The following is a 17,363-nucleotide window of genomic DNA, read 5'->3' as shown; positions in this document are numbered from 1 at the left end:
ACAGAATCGGAAACAGGCTCCAGGCTCCGAGCCATCAGCCCAGAGCCCGACGCGGGGCTCGAACTCATGGACCACGAGATCGTGACCTGGCTGAAGTCGGACGCTTAACCGACTGCGCCACCCAGGCGCCCCTAGAACGATTTTTTAAATAAATAAAGTCTCTCCTTTATGCCTCAGTTTCTCTGCCTGGAAAATGGGGAAAGAGGGGTGTGGAGTTCAGGAGTTTCCCAGCTCTTTCACTTCCTGGGGTAGGTGGGTGGGTGGGTGGGGTTCCTCTCTCATTCCCCATTTTTGCAGAGGGAGGCCCTGACAGGTGATGTCACCACATCTGGGAGGTGGCCAGGCCTGGATGGGAAAGCCACATTAGTGTCCCCTGGAGCCACAGCCGTGCCCCCACTGACAGCCAGGTCAGGGGCTTCGGGCTGGTGGCAAGAAGCTGAGGGGGTCGTGGGTGTGCACTCACACATGCGGTCTCTGTGTCTCCCCTTGCTCTCTCTGAAGGAACTGGGTGTCGTTCTCTCCAACTCCCTCTGCTTCTGCCTCTGTGTCTGCCTCTCTCTGTCTCCGTGCGTCCATTTCTCTCCGTCTCTGTCCTCTCAGGTGAAGAGATCTCTCTCCCTGTCTGGCCGCCCCTGAATCAGTCTGTCCACGGCCCCTCTCCTCTCCTCCCCGCCATCTGTCCCTCTGTCTCTCTCACCGTCTCTCCCTCTCTGTGTCTCTGTCTCTCACGGTCTTTCTCCCTGACTCTGCATGAGAGTCTCCTCTCCTCAGCTGGGGGAAGCCCCCGAAACCTGCAGGCCCCCCTCAGGGCCCAGCAGTCAGGGAGGAGAGGGGTGAGGCCCCGGTGAGTCAGGAGGAGGAAGGAGCTGACATTCCTGGAGCTCCTCTGGGATTGTACGTGGACCCAGCCTCCTGCCCGCCCCCTCTCATGACACGTCACTGGACCTCACAGGTGTGTGTCACTTGAGAACGAGTCACAGAGAGAAAGAGGCCGAGAGATAGAAAGAAAGGCAGGCATGGAGGGGCGCCTGGGTGGCTCAGCAGGACCAGTGCCTGACTTCGGCTCAGGTCACGATCTCGCGGTTTGTGAGTTCAAGCCCCGCGTCGGGCTCTGTGCTGACAGCTCAGAGCCTGGAGCCTGCTTCGGATTCTGTGCCCCCCTCTCTCTCTGCCCCTCCCCCACATGTACTCTGTCTCACCCCGTCTCTCAAAAATAAATAAATGTGAAAAAAACAAACACTAGGCTCTACTGCCTCTTAGAAGATAGGATTTTGGGGTGACTCTTCTTACTTTACCTTAAAATTATTACCTTAAGGCTTCAATGAATTAGTAAGAATAATAATGCAATACCTGTTATTAGAGCGGTAGAGGGAGTGCTACTTACCCATTGCCTACTCCTCTTTCCCTCCCTTATTCTGTTCCAGCCACACTGGCCACTCTCCTGTTCTTGATCCCACCAGGACACTCCCACCTCAGGACCTTTGCACTGCCTGCGGCCCCTCCCTGGAACTCTTCCCGGACCATCTACCCAGCTTCTGCCCTCACCCCATTCAGCCTCTGCTCACAGGCCACCTGCTCAGGGAAGCTCTTCCGCATCACCCCACTTGAACTAACCATGCCTCACTTGTACCGTTGCACTTCCTTCACCAAGGTTCGCTTTCCACCTTCCTTATCACTGCCGGACAACCGTAGATTAAACAACCCATGTTTACTCCCCATTGGCAAGGGTAGGGACTTTGCTTTGTTTCCTGCTGTGTCCCCAGTTCCCAGACCAGTGCCTGGTACAAAGCAGGTCCTTGGTAAATGTTGAAGGAATTTGTTGAGCCTTCCTTGGGGACCAGCAACTACTTCAGACATTCCACCTGCATTAAATTGCTCTGATTGGTCGGTCAGAAGGACCCCGAGATGGAGACACTAGACTGTTTCATCTTTTACATGTGATTTTATTAAAAAAAACATTTTTTTAACATTTAATTATTATTGAGAGAGAGAGAGAGAGAGAGAGAGAGAGAGACAGCATGAGCATGGGAGAGGCAGAGAGGAGACCCAGAATCCAAAGCAGGCTCCAGGCTCTGAGCTGTCAGCACAGAGTCCGACGCGGGGCTCGAACCCACGAACTGGGAGATCATGACCTGAGCCGAAGTCGGACGCCCAACCAACTGAGCCACCCAGGCACCCCTATTTTGCTTTTTAAAAAATCTATTAGGGACCATTACAAACACACAGAGAAGGAGACAGAATGGCAAGTCAGTTACCCTGGTTACCCTGATATAATTGATACAAGTATTCTGCCTTTCTTGTTTCCTACAGCATTTTAAAGTAAACTCAGACATCAATGACATTCACCTCTAAATATTTAAGTCAGCGTCTCTAAAAACTAAGAACGATTTCTCGCATAACCGCAAACCCATTTTCATAACAGCAAGATCTACTTTTTTGGATCAAGTGCTTTAAGGCGAATTAGAGACATTACATTATTCCACCTCCAAATATTCCCGCGTGCATCTCTAATGATAACGACATTGCCCCACATAACCACAACACCATTATCCCTTCTCACAAAACGAACAGAAATCGTTAACGATAACTGATGATCAAATGTCCCATCAGGAGTTTTAAGCGGCCCGCTGAGGTCCTTCGCCCGAGGCCCCATAGCAGGAAGCAGGAGAATTGGAATTTGCACCTCGGCTGACTGGAGACGGCCCGTGACCACTACACATGAGTCAGAGCAGAGCCAGCCCCCCTACTCCTGGCCGGCCGCGCCCTGGCAAAGGAAGTTTTTGAGGAGGAGGGGTGTGGGGGGAGGAGAGGGAGTCACCCACGCATCTGCGGCTGACTCGCTCTTTCGCAAAATCTCTGGGAGGAGCCCCGGGGCCACAAAACTGTCTCCTTCCCCAGGCCAGACTGAGAGGTGCAGGGAGGCCGCCGACAGGACCTGCTGCCACCAGACATGGGCCGCCCGCTGCTGCTGTCGCTGCTGCTGCTGCTGTTTCAGACCTGCATTCCAGGTAGGGACTGGATGCCGGAACCTCTGAGCGGGGAGCTGGGTCTTGAACTTAGAGGAGAGGGTGGGGGAGGGGGGTGGGCTCAGAGTTCGACGGGTTGGAGGGCGAGGGCTCAGTCTCCAGCACCCTCCCCCCGACACACACACACACTCAAATAATAATCCTTCTGCTGTCTGCAGCCGCACACAGCACCGTACCTGGCCCACAGTAGGTGCTCAGGCAATTATTAGTCGAGCGAAGGCGTGTAGTTAACCACAGCCACCGTCGAGTGAGTGCGTTCTTTATTCCGGCCGCTCTTCTAAGCGCTTTCCTTGCAATTTCAAACTGGACGGGCTGGACTAGTCTTAGCCCTGCTTCAGAGAAGGAAACCGGCACAGAGAGGTCAAGTAACCGGTCCGAGGTCACACAGCCAGCCCTTGAGTAAGTGGGATTCTGACCCCGCAGCAGGAACGTTGCGCAGACTTCTCCACGCTGTCGGATCTCCCCCCACCGACCAGCCGCTTGAAAGACAGGGAGGACGGCGCTTCATTTTACAAGAGGTCTAGAGAGGCCGAACGTCGCGGAGGCAGGGGCTTGGGATCCAGGGCTTGTCCCTCGAGCCTCGAGGACCTTTGCTTTCACTGTCCCCTGGCCAACGCTACCCTCTCTACTCTTTTCCCCCGGAAATGTACCGGAGAGTGTTGAAAAACGAGAGGAAATTGAGAAGGAACTGAGTCAAGGCGGGGCGGGAACGCGGGTTGCGGGGTGGTTCGACACTGAATAACCCGAAAAGCTCTCCGGGATCATTCGTGGCCAAGAATGAGTAATGACTCCAGGCGAGTGCGAATTTGGGGTGGGGAAGGGACCCCCTGCAGGGGAGGCCTGGTAGGCGGGGATAGGAGCTGGGGCGGAGCTAGTGGGCGGAGTTATAACCACAGGACGTGCCAGCGGGCTGGGGCTAGAACCTCGGGAGGAACTAGCGGGCGGGGAGAGAGCTTCGTGGGAGGAGCCTGTGGGCGGGGAGAGAGTTTCGGGGGAGGAGCCTGTGGGCGGGGAGAGAGCTTCGGGGAAGGGGCCGGTGGGCGGGGAGAGAGCTTCGGGGGAGGAGCCTGTGGGCGGGGAGAGCGCTTCGGGGAAGGGGCCGGTGGGCAGGGAGAGAGCTTCGTGGGAGGAGCCGGTGGGCGGGGAGAGAGCTTTGGGGGTGGAGCCGGTGGGCGGGGAGAGAGTTTCGCGGGAGGAGCCCGTGGGCGGGGAGAGAACTTCGGGGAAGGGGCCGGTGGGCGGGGAGAGAGCTTTGGGGGAGGAGCCTGTGGGCGGGGAGAGCGCTTCCGGGGAGGAGCTCACGGTGAGCCCGGAGAGAACTTAGACCGAGGCTACAGTAGTGGGGGTTAGAACCTCCAGAGGTCTGGTGGGCGGAGTTAGAGCTTAGGCCTGGGCTGATGGTCGGGGAGAGAACTTTGGGAAAAGAGTAGAGTTTGGGGTCGTTAACGGGGGGATAGTTGGTGGAAGGCACGGGGAAGTGGGGTAGAACAAAGATCAGCTGCAGTAGGGTGAGCGTAGACCGCCCCTCGGAGGGCTTGAGAGGCAGAATAGACAGAGGCCCGGTGTGGTGGGGGAAAGCACCTAAACTGCAGTTAGGCTAGACGGTCCAGATGGACAGAGGGTGAGGACTGGACTTTCAGGATTGGCCCCGCGTGGGTACCGAATTCAAGGGAAAATGAGCCAGGGCGGGACTTTAGAGAGGTATTGTGGGCGGGGATAGAACTTTAGGGTAGGGGGACGTAGGTACCACGTGGGGCTAGAGATAGACTGGAAGCAGCTGGCCTGAACCCAGGGTTGGAACTAAAGGTCGGGCCGAACGCGGAGCATAAACTTGAGTGCACAGGGCCTGGAGACTTGGTCCCGGTATTGGGGCATGAAGGGGCAAGGGGGGGACCCTGGCACGGAGCTATAACAACCTTTCCTCTCCTCTTTCTTCCCCCAGCCTCCTGGGGCCTGCAGTGCATGCTGTGTGGGAGGACCGGGAAGTGCCAGGTGGAAGAGTGTGCCCCGGGCCAGGACCTCTGCAGGACCACCTTCATGCGCATGTGGGAAGGTGAGATTCCCGCACTTGGTTCCTGCAGGGAACTTGAGTGGCCAAGAACCCTCATTTCACCAGTAATCAGGGAAGTGCAAAGGAAAAAGACAAGGAGACCCCATTTCACACCCACCAGATTGACAAGCATTCGAAACACTGACAAAGCAAAGAATGGATGAGAATGTGAGGCTGCAGACCCTGTTAATAGCGGGGGTAAATTGGTGCATCCCCCGCAAAGACCAATTTGGCAATATCTCGTACAGGTGAAGATTAGCATACCCCACAGCCAGCAGTTCGACTCCTAGGAATATAGAAAGCCCGAAGAACCTTGGACACACGTGCCCAGAGACACGTGTATAAGAAGGTTCTCAGCAGTGACGTCTGTGATACAGATTAGTCATCAGCAGAGGAGAAACATAGCATAAGCACACAATGGAATGCTGCAGGCAGTTTAAATGAAGGAACTAGAGCTATAGGCATTAAAGTGGATACATCTCAAAAACATAAGGTTGAGAGAGAAAAAGCACATTGCAGAGTATGATACCTTTTAATATAAATAGTATGTAACAATATACAATAAACACTGTCCAAATAAACAACAGTATGTTAGGCACACCTAGTGTGAGAATTGTCTGTATCAGTAGTTGCTTCTGGGCAGGGCATAAGGGCAGTGGATGTGGGGGAGTGATCAGGAGACTTTAAATGTATCTTTAAAAAATTTTTTTTTAATGTTTTTATTTATTTTGGAAACAGAGAGAGACAGAGCATGAGCAGGGGCGGGGCAGAGAGAGAGGGAGACACAGAGTCCAAAGCAGGCTCCAGGCTCTGAGCCATCAGCCCAGAGCCCGACGCGGGGTTCAAACTCACAGGCTGAGACCATGACCTGAGCTGAAGTCGGACGCTTAACCGACTGAGCCACCCAGGCGCCCCTAAACGTATCTTTTAAATTTAAGTTCCTTTTCAAAAATATCTGAAACAAAATACAGCAAAATGCTAATACTTTATAAAGTTTGGTGACAGATACACAATATTTATTATATCACTGTCTTATACTATTTGGCAAGCTTGTAACATTTGCCTTTAAAAATTCCTATTAGAGAGGAGCCTGGGTGGCTCAGTTGGTGGAGCATTTGACTCTTGATCTCAGCATCGTGAGTTCAAGCCCAGCGCTGGGCATGCAGCCTGCTTAAAAAAAAAAAAAAAAAAAAAAATCCTATTAGAGGCATCTCACTGCTAAGCTGGGCAGGAGGGGTAGATGGATCCAGAAGTTCTCCACAACAGTGTTGTCCCTAAGAGAGAGTAGGTTCTCTGTGCTGGGAGGGGGAGAGGGGAGACAGCTGGCCCCAAGAGAAGAGGTCAGCCCCAGAAGTGGGTGACCATATGACCAGGAGTATCAGAGGCCGGTTGGGCCCAGTGGAGCCTTTGGGGTGACAGAGACGCATTCCTCACAGTAGGTGACGAGCTGGAGGTGGTGGAGAGAGGCTGTGCTCACCCAGAGAAAAGCAACAGGACCATGAGCTATCGGACAGGCATGAAGATCATCACTCTTACGGAGGCCGTGTGTGGGTCTGACTTGTGCAACCGACCCAGAGCTGGTGAGTTGGGCAGCCCTTGCCATCCCCGACCCCCGCACCGTCTCTCTGACTCAAACTTGTCGTTCTCCTGATCCTGTCCCCACCAGCCCCCATGCAAATGCCCGTCTAACAAAAAGGCTTAGAAAGGCTCAAGTTCCCACAGGAGAGGGTAGAAAGCAACGGATCCATGTTGCTTGGTCATGCATGCCGATTCCTCTTTCTGGACCCGGTGAGGAAGGAAATTGGCTAAGTCCAGACCAGTCACAATGACGTCAGTTAAGCAGAGCACCTGCGTTTGCACTGTTTCTTGTTCATCCATCCTGACCTCAAACTTCCATCTGTTGGCGGGGACTGAATCAGATGTTTATTTTCAGGGAAGGGACACTAGCATCATCTTGCTGTTAGATTTGCACAAGGAAAGCACTAATAATGGAGTAGACTCAATTAATTCTAATTGCAGATAATATTCAAAATATTTAACAATATCAGTCGATGCATAAGGCACTGACCAGTCAGAACAGCCTCCTGGAGCACCCCCCTCCCACCTTAGCTGATGAATCTTGGGAACACAGGGTTCTAAAGAGAGAGTTGGGGGGGGGTGGTGCCTGGGTGGTTCAGTCAGTTAAGCATCTGAGCATTCAGCTCAGGTCATGATCTCACGGTTCGTGGGTTCAAGCCCCGCGTCAGGCTCGGTGCTGACAATTCAGAGCCTGGAGCCTGCTTCGGATTCTATGTCTCCCTCTGTCTCTGCTCCTTCCCCATTCATGCTCTCTCTCTCTCTCTCTCTCTCTCTCTCTCTCTCTCTCCCTCTCTCAAAAATAAATAAACATTACAAAAAAGATTTTTTAAGGAAATAAATAAAGAGAGAGTTGGGAGTGGCCAGGGGTCCACCAGCAAGCTTGGGGCAGCAGCTGTCAATTCAGTAATTTAGTAAGTAGTCAAACTATACCAGCCCCATTTCTAAGGCCATTTTATCCTGCGGGTGGTGAATGGAATAGTTGGTTAAACCCCATCCTGTACTTATGTGATACTGGGGATACAGAGGTGACCGGGACAGCTTTGGGCCTTACCACTGGGCTTACAGTCCGGTGGGGTGGGAGTGGGGGTGAGAGACCCATCACCAGACAGTGACTGCTAAGATTAGTCAGCGCCAGGATGGGGAAACAGATCAGAGGGGTCAGAGCTGTAATGGGGAAGCATAGTCCAGAACTTTCAGGGCTGAGATAAAGGAAACAGACACCAGAGTGATCGGGGCTGGGAGGAATGAAGCGTTGGGGCTGTGGGACCCTTGGGGGAAATACTGGACTCAGGTCAGGGAAGTCTTCCTACAGGAAGCAATGACTAGGCTGGATCTTGAGGGATGAGTAGGAGTCAGATTATTAAAAAGACAGTGGGGGGGGCGCCTGGGTGGCTCAGTCGGTTAAGCGGCCGACTTCAGCTCAGGTCATGATCTCACGTCCGTGAGTTCGAGCCCCGCGTCGGGCTCTGTGCTGACAGCTCAGAGCCTGGAGCCTGTTTCAGATTCTGTGTCTCCCTCTCTCTGACCCTCCCCTGTTCATGCTCTGTCTCTCCCTGTCTCAAAAATAAATAAAACGTTAAAAAAAAAAATTAAAAAAAAAAAAAAAGACAGTGGGAAGGGTTTTCTGGGGAGAGCGACAGGCACAAAGGTGGATGAAAGTAGCATGGCTTCGGGGAGGAAAAAACCGGCAAGAGGAGCTTGTGCACCTGACAGGGTCATATTACACAGGGCCTTCTAGGCTGTGGTGAGGAACATAGACCATCTGGGGAACAGTGGGAGGTCATGGAAGGGTTTTAAGCAGAGAGTGTCACCATCAGATTTGGATTGTTAAACAAATTATTCTGACCTCAGAGGGAAGCAACGATGGAGGGAGGGTAGATGAGGAGAGTCCAACTTGGAGTTGGCTGAGGCTGTCCAGAGGAAGAAGAGGGCGACTGGATTAGAATGTCAGCCATGCAGCTGGAGAGAAGGGGGGTGGATTTAAGAACTGTTTAGCAGAGGGGGCGCCCAGGTGACTCCATCAGTTGAGTATCTGACTCTTGGTTTCAGCTCAGGTCATGATCTCGAGGTTTGTGAGTTCGAGCCCCACATCAGGGTCTGTGCTGACAGCGTGGAGCCTGCTTGGGATTCTCTCTCTCCCTCTGTCTCTCTGTTCCTTCCTCACTCATGCTGTCTGTCTCTAAATAAATTAATTAATAAATAATAAATAAACATTAAAACGTTTTTTTAATTTTTATTCATTTTTGAGAGAGAGAGAGACAGACAGAGCATGAACGAGGAAGGGAGAGAGAGAGGGAGGGAGACACAGAATCCGAAGCAGGCTCCAGGCTCTGAGCTGTCAGCACGGAGCCTGACTCAGGGCCCGAACTCACGAACCGAGAGATCATGACCCGAGCTGAAGTCGGCTGCTCAACCAACTGAGGCACCCAGGTGCTCCATAAATAAATATCCTTTAAAAAAGAACTATTTAGCAGGTAGATGAGCAGGACTTAGTGATGGATTAGACATGGAGGTTGGTTTGCAGTTCTGGTCATGATGGGATCACATGTATTGGACTAATCTGCCAGTCACAGCCAGAAAAGCTGGGCAAATTATAAATAATTATTTGAGGTCACTGGAGAGCAGCAAATGAAGAGAGGAAGTTGAGATGCTACGATCCTTGAAATAAGGGAAGCACAGAAGTTGAGTTATGCAGACGAGCTGGGTGTTTCCTTGGGTGCACTTTCCAACTCACTGTTGAGGAGAGGAAATAGAACCCAAATAAGGGAGATCATCACTAGGCTGAGAAGACAAGGGTCAGAGTCTAGGGCTGCCAGAGTGTCTAGAAAATGAGAGGTAAAATCCTGGAACACATGGAACCACAGAAAAGGGAGTCCCCAGATTTGCAAACTTCTTTTAAGTCATTGGCAGGCTGTATGTGCATAGGGTGAAACTCCAAGAAACTCAGCAGAAAATAGTATCTGGGAAGTTACAGAACTGAGCAAAGATTCCAGCAGGCATATGATGCTGGAAAGACCAAAGTTGCCAAGTTGGAGAGAGAGAGGCCTTGGTAACCACCCCACGCTTTCCTCTCAGTCCACACCCGAGGCGTAAGGGCAAAACTGAAATAGACCAGCCCTAAAAATGCCTCCATCTGATCGTCAGCAGGAAGAAACCCTACCCCCCTTGGGAAGAAAATAACATTATTTAGAGCCTTTACAAATTTGCATTGTGATGTCTGGCATCTAATCAAAACTTACAAGGTACCCCGAAGAAAATAAAAAGGACCAATTAACAGGAAACCAAGAGAAAAATCCAACAGTAGAAACAGACCCGTAACGAGTCAGATAGTAGAGTTATTAGACAGGGAAATTTATTTTTTTTTTTTTAATTTTTTTTTTATGTTTATTTATTTTTGAGACAGAGAGAGACAGAGCATGAATGGGGGACGGTCAGAGAGGGAGACACAGAATCTGAAACAGGCTCCAGGCTCTGAGCGGTCAGCACAGAGCCCGACGCAGGGCTCGAACTCACGGACCGCGAGATCATGACCTGAGCCGAAGTCGGACGCTTAACCGACTGAGCCACCCAGGGGCCCCGACAGGGAAATTTAAAATAGCCATAATCAGGGCCCCTGGGTGGCTCAGTCAGTTAAGCGTCCAACTTCGGCTCAGGTCTGATCTCACCGTTTGTGAGTTCGAGCCCCCGCGTCGGGCTCTGTGCTGACAGCTCGGACCCTGGAGCCTGCTCCGGGTTCTATGTCTCCCTCTCTCTCTGACCCTCCCCCACTCGCACTCTGTGTGTGTCTCTCTCTCAAAAACAAACATTAAAAAAATTTTTTTAATAAATGAATAAGCCATGCCCAACAGAGTCCAAAAAATAGAGAATCGGATAAATTTTAGCAGAAAGGTGGTGTCCGTTTTTTAAGAGTCAAACAGGAAATACAGAATAGTGACCGAAATGAACAGCTCAATAGAGGTGCTTAAAAGATGTGTGCAGTGCGGCAAAAGGATTAAAGAACCAGAAGACAGGGCAACTAGAGGTATCCAAATTGATGCTAGATGCAGAGGATCAAGGAACCTGCCGGATTTCTGCCCTGGGGGACTGAAGAACTGGGCCACCTCAGAGATGTGGAATTCAGGAGCCAAGGACCAGTTTAGAGAAGATGGAGAGCTTCCCTTGGGGCACGTAGCGATTCAGGTGTTTGAGGGATGGTCAGGGGGCCTCCAGGAAGCAGTTGGGTGCACAGATGTGGAGCTCAGAGAGAAGTCCTGCCTGGAGTGAGTTCCCAGCAGACACATGGAAATGAAGTCAGGTCGATGGATAGCATCCCCATGGGAGAGTGCGTACCGTGAGAAATGAAAACTGCCCAAGACAGAGCCCTGGGGGACCACCCACATTTAGAAGAACGAGATAGAAAAGTTCACCAGGGGACCCTAGAATGGTATGGGAGTGGTGACGGCAGCCAAACCCAGTGGTGTTTGTTGTTGTTGTTGTTTTCATGGAAGTTCATGTTGGAATTTTAGTTATTTTTCCTTAGGGTCGGGGACGATTTGGCTTTGGATGTAAATGATTCACCTGATTCCAGCAGCTGGCCTGCCAGTTGAAGACAGGGGCCGAGACCATCCTCTCTCTTATGTAAGACTTGGCCCCAACTCAACTTGGATATTTGGGGTCAGGAAGGGGAGGGCATGCCAGGCTCAGGAATGGTGTGGGCCAAGGCCTGGGCAGAGGAAATGGCTGTGGTGTTTCCAGGGAAAAATAATTCATCCTCTTGGCCTGGACCAGAAGGGGTGAGAGGCCGAGTTTTCACAGATCGATCAAGTGAGGCTTGGATCCCTGACACAACTGGGGAGTGTATTAATTATCTGTGGCCGCATTGCAGATTGTCCCAAAACTCGAAACAAAATTAAGCGTGTATTCTTTCACAAAGTTTCTGAAGGTCAAGAATCCGGAAGTAACTTACACAGATGATTCTAGATCTTTCATGCAGGTGTAGTCAAGGTGACTGCTGGCTCCAAAGGCAGCTTCACTCTCACGGACGATGTGATCCCGTGACTTGGGCAAGGCCTCAGTTCCTCGCCATGTAGACGAGTACGCGGAGTATTTGAGTGTCCTAACAACGTGATAGCTGGATCCCCTCCAGACCAAGGAATCCAAGAGAGAGCCAGGGAGGAGTTGCAGTGCCTTTTACGATCTTGCACAAGAGTTATACACCATCATTTCCGCAATATTCCTCTTAGTTATACAGGTCAGCCCCTCTAAGGGCACGCATACCAGGAGCGAGGGGTCATGGGGGCTCGGACACTGGCTACCACAGGGAACGATAGCAGAGTTTTGATCAATTGTTGATTCATTCATTTAGCAAATATTTATTGAATATCTTCTCTGGCCCTGGCCCTGTGCTGGGTGGTGTTGGGACAAGATAGTGATGGAGACAGCCCCCCCCCCCCCCCCCCCCCCCCCCCCGCCCCGGCCCTAGCCGCTGAGGCTCCCAGGGAGGACCTAAAGTGGGCGTGGCTGGAAGGGGAGCCCAGAGGGGCACCTGATCCGGCCTGGGAGGTGGGGGAGGACTTCTTAGAGGAGGTGAAATTTGAGATGATGCCTGAAAAATGAGTAGGAGGAGACAGGGCAGGGAGAGTAGGGAACAAGGAAGCGTGTTCTGCCTGTACACTCAGGGGCTGTGGGAAGTTGTGGAGGGGTAGAGCCTGAGGGGCTAGTGGAGGGCGATGAGGCAGGAGAGGTGGCCAGGACCCAGACTTTGATGGGCCTTGAATGCCGTGCTGAGTAGCTTGGATTTTATTCTGAGGGCACCGGGGAGCCATGGAGGGGTTTTGCGCAGAGCAGAGGCAGGGTCGGATTCAAGTATTAGAGGCATCCTTCCAAGCTCTGTGCTGAGAGCTCAGATTCTGTGTCTCCTTCTCTCTCTGCCCCTACCCTGCTCGTGCTCTGTCTCTCTCTGTCTCTCAAAATTGAATAAATGTTAAAAAAAAAAAAAAATTAGAAGCATCCTTCTAGGGCTGTGTGGGGATGCACTTGGTGGGGTTGGGGGGCAAGGATGGAAACCAGAAGGCCAAAGACAAACCTGGTGTTGAAGGCGGTCTGACCTGGTCATGGGGCTGGAAAGGAGGGGATGGATGCTAGAAAGATTCAGGAGGTGGGATGGGCAGGGCTTTGATGATTGGCTGAAGGGTGAGATGAAGAGGAATTGACGCTAAAGCGAGTCTTCAAGGGAACTAGATCTCCGGGACTCTCCCAGGGGGTCTCACCCTCCCGCCCCTCCCCAAACAGGTCGGCCTCCCACCTTTCCCCGAACCCGAAGCCGTTACCTTGAATGTGTTTCCTGCGCCTCATCAGACCTGAGCTGTGAGAGAGGCTGGGTCCAGAGCCTGCAATGCCGCAGCCCTGGAGAACAGTGCCTGGAGGTGGTGACCCACCGGACCCTGGAAGGTGAGCCCCAACCTACCAGCAGCTCCTCCTCCCTGCTTTGTCCCGTCCCAAGGCTGCACTGAACAACCACCCCAGAATAACAAGCGTTTAAGCGAGGCAGAAAGTTAATTCTGTCACACAAAAGTCTAGTGATCCGAAGTCCTGGGCCACTAGGACAGTTCTACAGTCACCAGGAACCCAGATGCCTTCTCTTCTCTGCTTCCATTCTCAAGATTGCCTCATAGTCCAAGATGGCTGCCAGAGCTCCAGACCTCATGTCCAAGTTCTAGGAAGAAGAATGAGAAAAAGGGACCAAAAAATAGGCACTTTTCCTTTCGTGAGGGTTCTCCTTTCTGGAAGTCCCATGAAATCTTTCTATTTATATCACATTGGCCAGAACTCAGTCACATGACTACACCTGTGGCGGGTGGAAAATGTGTCTTTTGGCTAGATAATGGCTGCCCCAAATAAAATGAGGGTCCTGTAATGAACCACGAAGCAGGAACCCGGCAGATGACTGCTGCCGTGGGCAAACCCAGTCTCAGCCCCGGGCCAGTAGCCTGATCTCTCTCCTCTGCCCCCTACAGGCAGTCCAAGGGATGAGCACCACACCCGCGGCTGTGGCAACCTTCCTGGCTGCCCGGGCCCCACCGGCTTCCACAACAACCACACCTTCCATTTCCTGCAGTGCTGTAACACCACCAAATGCAACGGGGGTCCAGGTGAGGGGCAAGGGACGCGCGCCACGCGAGGCCTGGGGTCGGGGCAGGGAGGTGTACCCAGGCTGCTGCCACTCACTCGCAGGCCACCCCTCCTCTCTAGGTCTCTCCGTCCTCAAAGATGGGTTGTGTGGGAATTCGATGAGCCCGTCAAACCTTTGCCAAGACCCATGCTTTATGCTTCCTAGAATCTTTCCACTGCTCACCTCCCTGGTCTGAGCCACCTGGAGCCCTTGCCTACATTGTTACAGTAACCTTGCTGGCCCCCCTGCTTCCACTCCTGCACCCTACAGTCAGTGCCCAGCACAGCAGCAAGAGTGATTTCTTAAAAATGTAAACCAGAGCAAGCATGGGCCCCTCCTTCCTCAAGTCGCTGTGGCGACTTCCCCTTGCTCTCAGAATAAAATCCAAAGGCCGTCCTATGCCCTATGTGATCAGCACCTGTCTGCCTCACAGTCTGCACTGATCCAAACTCCATCCTGCCTCATGGCCTTTGCACATGCAGTGCCCTCTCCTCCAGGAACACGTCTCGCCCACGGGAGTTTGCCTAGCTGGCTACTTCTCATTTGTTAGGTCTCTGCTTTGAAGTATGGTCCTCGGGGAAACGTGTCCCTGTCCCTCCCCTCCAGTGTAATCCAGCTCCTTCGTGTTATAAACCAGTACTGTCCAACAGAACTTCTCACAGTGGTGGAAATGTTCTATATCCGTGCCTTCCAATATGGTAGCCACTGCCTCATCTGGCCATTGAGCACTTGAAACGTGAACTGAACTTTGAATTGTAGTTAATACGAGCTAACTTCAGTGCCCATGTAAACAACCACACTTGGCTAGTGGCCACCATACTGGACAGGGTAGCTGGACTCTTTGGTCTTCCACAGCTGCTTGCCCAGTGCCTGGCCAGATGGGGGCTCAGGAGGAGCCGGGAGGTGGGATTTCTCTCAGAGGTTCTATAAAGAACCCGCCAGAAGAGAGTGCCGTTCAAATGCCTGACCACAAGGTGGCTCCAAGACATCTCAGGCTGCGAGGTGACAGTTCTAGGGAGGTAATACGTGGAGGGACACCCCTCCACCCCACCTGCCCAGACCCCCATGCTAATTTCCTTGGTTTCTGTGTCCTTGTCTGCTTCCAAGTTGTGGAGCTTCAAAACCTGCCTCTGAATGGCCTCCAGTGTTACAGCTGTGAGGGGAACAGCACCCATGGATGTTCCTCCGAAGAGACTTCCCTGACTGCCTGCCGTGGCCCCATGAGTCAATGTCTGGAAGCCACTGGCAGTAATGGTGAGCCCCTCTAGGAGGCTGGGAAAGGAGAGTTGTGGGTGGGAGGCTGTGGGCTAGAGGTCGCCTTGACAGAGATGGGTCTTCCTGTGGAAAAGGTAGGAGTTCCTTTGGGAGGGTGCAAAGTGTAGTCGGGAATTAGGGCTTCCATTAGGAAATGGGTGTTTCAGCAACAGAAATGTGGGCTTCTCTGGGGGCGGGGCTTCCCCAAGTGGGTGGGACTTCCTACGGACATCGCGGGCTCCCGTCCTGTGCCATCCTGGACCAGTCTCTCTATTCCAGTGGTTCTCCACGTTTTTCATCTCAAAATTCCCTCATTCTCTTAAAAACTATTACTCGTGTCCATGATCTCTATAGATATTTATGGCATTAGAAGTGAGAAGTGAGATGTATTTATTAATTTATTTTATTTTATTATTTTTATTTTTTATTTATTTTTTTTTTTAATTTTTTTTCAACGTTTTTTATTTATTTTTGGGACAGAGAGAGACAGAGCATGAACGGGGGAGGGGCAGAGAGAGAGGGAGACACAGAATCGGAAACAGGCTCCAGGCTCCGAGCCATCAGCCCAGAGCCTGACGCGGGGCTCGAACTCACGGACCGCAAGATCGTGACCTGGCTGAAGTCGGACGCTTAACCGACTGCGCCACCCAGGCGCCCCTATTAATTTATTTTAAAATAAAACTTCATCCCATCTGAACATATTTTTTATTTAAAAAAAAAATTTTAATGCCACTTTCCACAACGAAAACATTTAATGAGAAGACCGGCATTGGCCTACCGTTTTGCAAATATCTTTAATGCCTGGCTTAACAGAAGACAGCTGGATCCTCCTATGTTTGTTTGTTTGTTTTTTTTTCACGTTTTTTTTAACTCTTATTTATTTTTGAGAGACAGAGAGAGACAGAGCACGAGCGGGGGAGGGGGAGGGGCAGAGAGAGAAGAAAACACAGAATCCAAAGCAGGCTCCAGGCTCCGAGCTGTCAGCACAGAGCCCGACGTGGAGCTGGAACTCACAAACCGTGAGATCATGACCTGAGCCAAAGTCGGACGCTTAACCGACTGAGCCACCCAGGCGCCCCAGGAGCCTCCTATCTGCTTCTGTATTCGGTTGGCTGCGAGATCACATATCCCAGGGTTTCTGGAAGACCCCACTGCACGCATAAAAGAGCGGAAGAGCCAAATGCTGTTTTAGCATTATTATGAGAATAATTTTGACTTCACACTTCCCCTGGAAGGGCCCGAAGGACCACATTTAAAACTGCCGCTTTCGGGGCGCCTGGGTGGCGCAGTCGGTTGAGCGTCCGACTTCAGCCGGGTCACGATCTCGCGGTCTGTGAGTTCGAGCCCCGCGTCAGGCTCTGGGCTGATGGCTTGGAGCCTGGAGCCTGTTCCAGATTCTGTGTCTCCCTCTCTCTCTGCCCCTCCCCGGTTCATGCTCTGTCTCTCTCTGTCCCAAAAATAAATAAATGTTGAAAAAAAAAATTTTTTTTTTTTAATAAAAAAAAAAAAAATAAAACTGCCGCTTTCTTCGGGTGGCGCCCACCACAAGGTGGCATGTCACCTGGGGAGAATTCCAGGCCTAGCCCCAGGAGCTCACACAGCCTTCTCTCTCCTCAGGCCTGGGCAACCCAAGCTACACAGTGAGAGGCTGTGCAACCCCCTCATGGTGCCAAAGTCTCCACGTGGCTGAAGCCTTCAGCCTGACCCATCTCAACGTCTCCTGCTGTTCTGGAAACGGCTGTAACCATCCAGTCCTGGATCGCCAGCCACGCACGGGGGGTGCCCCCCGGCGTGGTCCCGCCCACCTCAGCCTCACCGTCACCCTGCTTATAAGTGCCAGACTATGGGGGGGCACTCTCCTCTGGACCTGAAGCCCACGCTCCCCCTGCCCTGGCTGGATCCAGGGGAACCCTTTGCCCTTCCCTCGGCTTCCAGCGCTGCAGATTTGCTGTGTGACCTCAGGCCAGTGTGCCGCCCTCTGTGGGTCTCAGCCATCCCAGCTGTCAAGACACCTGTCTCACAGAGTCGTAGAACCAGAGGAGAAAAGCTGGAGATAGGCTGCAGGCCAGCAGGAGAGGTCTTGTCATAGTAGTATCGTTGCACCATCGTTGTTATTATTAATTAATATTTGTTTTATTTAATATTTTATACTGAAATAAAGATTTTTATACCAGTGAACAAGGCCCGATCTTCCCGTCTCTGTAGCATCTATCTTTGGGAGGAGGAAGGCGGGGCGGGGGCACCTTTCCTGGAATCGGGGGTCACACTGCAGGACCGAGGCATTTGAGGCCCTAGCCTTGGGAAC

At 52.1% G+C, this 17,363-nt stretch overlaps 1 protein-coding gene across 2 annotated transcripts; it reads left to right on the top strand.

Annotated features, from left to right (window-relative positions):
* The first annotated feature begins 2,712 nt into the window (after nt 1–2,712).
* PLAUR (plasminogen activator, urokinase receptor) lies at nt 2,713–17,246 on the top strand. 2 transcript variants are annotated; one of them, XM_047836721.1, is made up of 7 exons: nt 2,713–3,008; nt 4,969–5,079; nt 6,516–6,656; nt 12,925–13,083; nt 13,650–13,784; nt 14,912–15,058; nt 16,676–17,246. In XM_047836721.1, exons 1-7 carry the CDS (start codon nt 2,951–2,953, stop codon nt 16,927–16,929), a joined length of 1,005 nt encoding a protein of 334 aa, XP_047692677.1. In that variant the 5' UTR covers nt 2,713–2,950; the 3' UTR covers nt 16,930–17,246. The 2 variants fall into 2 exon arrangements, with proteins under 2 accessions (XP_047692677.1, XP_047692676.1); XM_047836720.1 differs by having other exon boundaries at nt 2,717–3,008; nt 6,513–6,656.
* Nucleotides 17,247–17,363: the final 117 nt, after the last annotated feature.

The sequence above is a fragment of the Prionailurus viverrinus genome, chromosome E2 (genome assembly GCF_022837055.1).
Source record: "Prionailurus viverrinus isolate Anna chromosome E2, UM_Priviv_1.0, whole genome shotgun sequence".
In the NCBI taxonomy this organism is placed as follows: domain Eukaryota; kingdom Metazoa; phylum Chordata; class Mammalia; order Carnivora; family Felidae; genus Prionailurus; species Prionailurus viverrinus.
Note: the sequence above shows the minus strand (reverse complement) of the source record. Positions and strands in the feature narration are given on the sequence as shown.